The sequence below is a fragment of the Musa acuminata genome, chromosome BXJ2-4, assembly GCF_036884655.1.
Source record: "Musa acuminata AAA Group cultivar baxijiao chromosome BXJ2-4, Cavendish_Baxijiao_AAA, whole genome shotgun sequence".
Taxonomy (NCBI): Eukaryota; Viridiplantae; Streptophyta; class Magnoliopsida; order Zingiberales; family Musaceae; genus Musa; species Musa acuminata.
In genome coordinates this window covers 12,800,144-12,804,304 of record NC_088341.1, presented here as the reverse complement: position 1 = coordinate 12,804,304, position 4,161 = coordinate 12,800,144, and the positions used below count along the sequence as shown (strand labels likewise).

The following is a 4,161-nucleotide window of genomic DNA, read 5'->3' as shown; positions in this document are numbered from 1 at the left end:
ATTATATGGATCACTCGATATTTTAAACATAAAAATTGACTCATAAGCATAATTTTATATAACTAAATATGCATACCTAATATGAGTATTTTACCGACTAAAAATATTGAAAATAATTTTTTTTCATGATTTTCAACAAAATATATCAAGAAGTTTCCAAAAAGAAACCAAAATCAAATTATTTTTATGACATAAAAATGAAAACTATTTCGTATCAAGGTAGAGGTCAATGGGCTCTGATACCATATGTTAGAAATCATTGAAGCCAACTTATATTTCTAAATCATTATAATAGAAACATAATAAAAACGGATGCGGAAATAAAATAGCGTACCTCCAGCCATCGTTGTCAAGAATTTCTACAGAGGTTTCTTCTTAAACTTTGGCACTTTTCGGCTCAGAACTCTAGCTTTAGATGGTGTAGGAAACTCTTTTGCTTCAAAGAAATGATTGAGCCCAAGGACCAAAATCCTCATATATATAGATATTCTCCCATCAAGAACATTTATCATCACCAACTCATAACGTTCAAGAATTAATTCAAATTTGTAACATTTGGACCATAATGAAAAACTTTAATGATATTAAATATTTAATTTAATAATAACGGTTTCATGGATAATGAATAAAAAATTGAAATCATTTAAATCATAATAAATAAAAAAATTCATGATAATGAATTATGAATCTGAACGGTTACATTATTATTAAATATAATATTTAATAATAATGGTTATATTTCTTACTATCTCGAAAACAACTAAAAGATCTCTTGTTCATGTAAAGCTTAGTTTGCAATGGTGAAAATGGATTTGAAGGAAGTCTCCCTTCCTCTCTCTCTCTCTCTCTGAATGCATATGAGAGAGAGAGAGAGAGAGAGAGAGAGAAGAGAGAGAGAGAGAGAGAGAGAGAGGCTTTGTCGTCTTTTACGTGATAAGAAATACATGAAATTGAAGTCATAAACATGGAAGTATATATTCCAGATGGTCGGAATGCCACTACCAAAAGCGGAGGGATAGCGACAGTAAAACATCGAGAAGACAAGTCACATCTATTATTATTTTAAGGATACATATGATGAGCGTGGTGCTCAATCCTCACCGATGCCAGCGATTTATAGACGACGGGAGTAAGCGGGTATAAGCCACTGGATTAAAGAGCTGCAGTCACATTTTTCCGCCGGAATGAGTTCTACTTAATCTCCTCCTCCTCCACAGAAGTCTCATGCGCTTCCCAGACTCCAGAATTCCATAAAATCAAGGGAACATCGCAGCCGAGTCTTTAGAAAATAGAACCTCCATACAGCTCCTTTAAAGAACCAATCTCTGCGCCTACCGTTTACTTATTTTTAAGCTTCCTTTACAGGAATTGACCACATCACAGAGAGCAGAAACCCTCCTCCTGCTTTATCTCCGCCCTTTTGGACGTGATTTGGTTTTCGTAATAGGTAGGTGATGGAATTTTGATGGCTTGTATCTTGGGACATAGCAAGTTTTCCTTTGCCAGCAGTGACTTGTGCTTTAGCTCTGCTACGTGCGCTGGATGTCTTCACGAGTGATGAATTATATCGTAGAAGTAGTGGACAGAAGAAGGTCGTGATTACTACGCTCGAGTTCCCGAGACCAACAGGGAGATCCAAGTCAGATTTTAAGCATTTTAGCAGCTGGATCTGCACGAGGTATGTATAATTCATACGCAGCATCTAGACTCGTTATTACGTAGATATCATACGTACAACAGGCTTTTTCTTTCCTCTCTTCCTTTCAAGAAGTGCGTTTGTTTGATAGAATCAAGGCATCGAAGAGATTCCAATAAATTTGTAAGAATTGGATTATAATTGATAATTGTGGTTTCTAGATCCGGAAGCACAACATGAATAACTTCGGTTGGGAGAATCCAACACCCGTCAGAAGCGAGATCTCTGTGCCGCCAAGTATATCTTGGAGCAATCGCTATGACAACTTCACAGGCTCCAGTGAAGGCTACAGCACCTTTAACGAGAAGTCACAGCCCCACGAATCTGTCCTCGGCTCAAGCTTAGAGCTCCACAGGATCTTGGCACGCCAAACAAGTTCAGATCTTGATCGAATCAGTGAGTCGGTGGAAATCTCACGTCCAGCTTCGGACTCCATAAACAATAGCTTGGATCTGGAATGGTTGCAGTATCAAGAAGCGATAATGTCAGGAGTTGACTCTGTTCTCACGCGACCAGTATTAGGTAGTAGTACCCTGGGTGAGGCTGCCGCTTCTTCTAGATTTGCCCACCCACTTACCGAGAACTTTGGAACATCTGAGGAACTCCGAGTCGTCGGCAACATCGATGGCGTTCAACATGGCATCTCGGCCACGTTTTCTCGTTGCAAAAATGTGTATAGCAAGTCTGAAAACCATGGCTCTTGTGGTCGCCATCAACCGAACCTGGACGATGTGGGTTCGCAGGGATCCTCAAAGTCAGATACTCGACGAGTCGAATCATCGAAGGCAAAGACGAATGCAAAGAGCAAATTCGAGGAGTTTGAGATTGTAAGAGAAAGCAACTACGATTGCAGTCTCCTCCGGTCAAATTCTTCTACCGAGGAAGGAGGATTTCAAATCCATTTCGCACGGGAACACAAATCCAAGGAGCCGAGGCCAGAAAAGGGGTCGGGATGGAGTTCGATCATCGACTTCGTTCGGGAAGGCAACTATGAGCCTGATACGGAGGCCATGGCGGAATTGAAGGAGATGGTCTACAAGTCTGCAGCTCAAAGACCAGTGAGGCTGAGTGTGGAGGATGCAACGAAGAAGCCAAAGAGAAAGAACGTGAGGATATCAAGTGACCCACAGACTGTCGCTGCAAGGCAGAGGAGGGAGAGGATAAGTGAGAGGCTAAGGACACTGCAAACACTGGTCCCAGGGGGCAGCAAATTGGACATTGCATCTGTGCTGGATGAGGCTGCCAACTATCTCAAGTTCCTCAAGTCACAGGTCAAGGTTCTGGAAAACGGGTCTAATCCAGCAAACACTAGTACCGCAGAATCACCATTCCCAGTGCCTCTGAACCAGGCTTTTCCCATGCAGAAGAATCTTTTTCGACCACCCAAAACCCTAAACGCATCCAAAAAGGTGAGGCAGAATTAAGCCCTTCAGGGCCGACGGCCTCATATTAATTTTATCCGTAATTAGGCTTGGGACTTGGGCTCGTGAACTCATTCTTTTCCCCTGCAGTCATCCTTTCTGTTAACAAAAGAAAGGTCCTGATTCCTGAGAACCGAAAAATGGAGAAAAGGTTAACCTTTTGATCAATCAAATGAAAACCTTCCTCCTTTTGTACATATCTTTCTTACCTTTTCAAAGTCGACAATACCTTTTATCGTGCCCATAACCATTCCATTCCTTCATCTTAAGCCTATAATCTCTTTCTTTCGATGGCCATTCCCACCCGAACCCTAAACCAAAGTTACCATTCAGTCATGAGTACATGCTTTTCTGCACATGGTGGCATGGAAAGGACATGGACATGACTCTCTCTCTCTCTCTCTCTCTCTCTCTCTCTCTCGATGGTGTAAGGTTCACGGAGACAAGACTTAATGTCAGGGGAAGAAGTATCGGAGCTTATGTCGGTGGGCTTGTGTAATCGGCATCTTGAATTGTCAAGTTGCGATGGGCTATGTAAGCTATCTGTATCACCCACAAACCATCAAGTTTGGTTAGGCGAGTGACGCAATTGATCCAACCAAATGACAATAACAAAACCTATGTTGATCTCGGAGCACTTTAAGATCAATTCAACCCGGCTCGGCTCGGCTCATCTAAACCAATGGCTGTCAATCTCCCGAGTAGTGATCGTGCTGAAGACCTCAATACCTGTACCGGCCCTGGTAAATGAAACTACATAATAACCTCACTTTTCCTACGCTTAAGGTACTCATGCACGTGCTTAATGGACGTAGGACACGGGGTTTTGCAACTTGCTATGCTGTTGTCTTGCCTCAGGTGTAATCTGGGCCGGTTTGCACACGATCGAGGACAGAGCCCAGCACGGGTGAGCCTTTCCTGACCCACGGCCCGGACCCAATAGCAAGCCATGTTGGTTTAGGAACACGACCAAACCGTATTCGTCTCGCGCATCGTCTCACGAACGGTCTCATCCTCCATCAACATTTCCTTTTAACTGACAAA

The 4,161-nt window shown here is 42.3% G+C and overlaps 1 protein-coding gene across 1 annotated transcript; it reads left to right on the top strand.

Moving 5' to 3' along the window:
• The first annotated feature begins 1,102 nt into the window (after nucleotides 1-1,102).
• On the top strand, nucleotides 1,103-3,766 carry LOC103981751 (transcription factor bHLH87-like). Its single transcript, XM_009398487.3, has 2 exons — nucleotides 1,103-1,678; nucleotides 1,858-3,766. The coding sequence occupies exon 2, from the start codon at nucleotides 1,873-1,875 to the stop codon at nucleotides 3,118-3,120; it is 1,248 nt and encodes a 415-aa protein (XP_009396762.2). The 5' UTR covers nucleotides 1,103-1,678; nucleotides 1,858-1,872; the 3' UTR covers nucleotides 3,121-3,766.
• Nucleotides 3,767-4,161: the final 395 nt, after the last annotated feature.

Bases quoted from the DNA above. Each gene is read 5' to 3' on its own strand.
- LOC103981751 (XM_009398487.3), top strand. From the start codon at position 1,873: ATGAATAACTTCGGTTGGGAGAATCCAACACCCGTCAGAAGCGAGATC.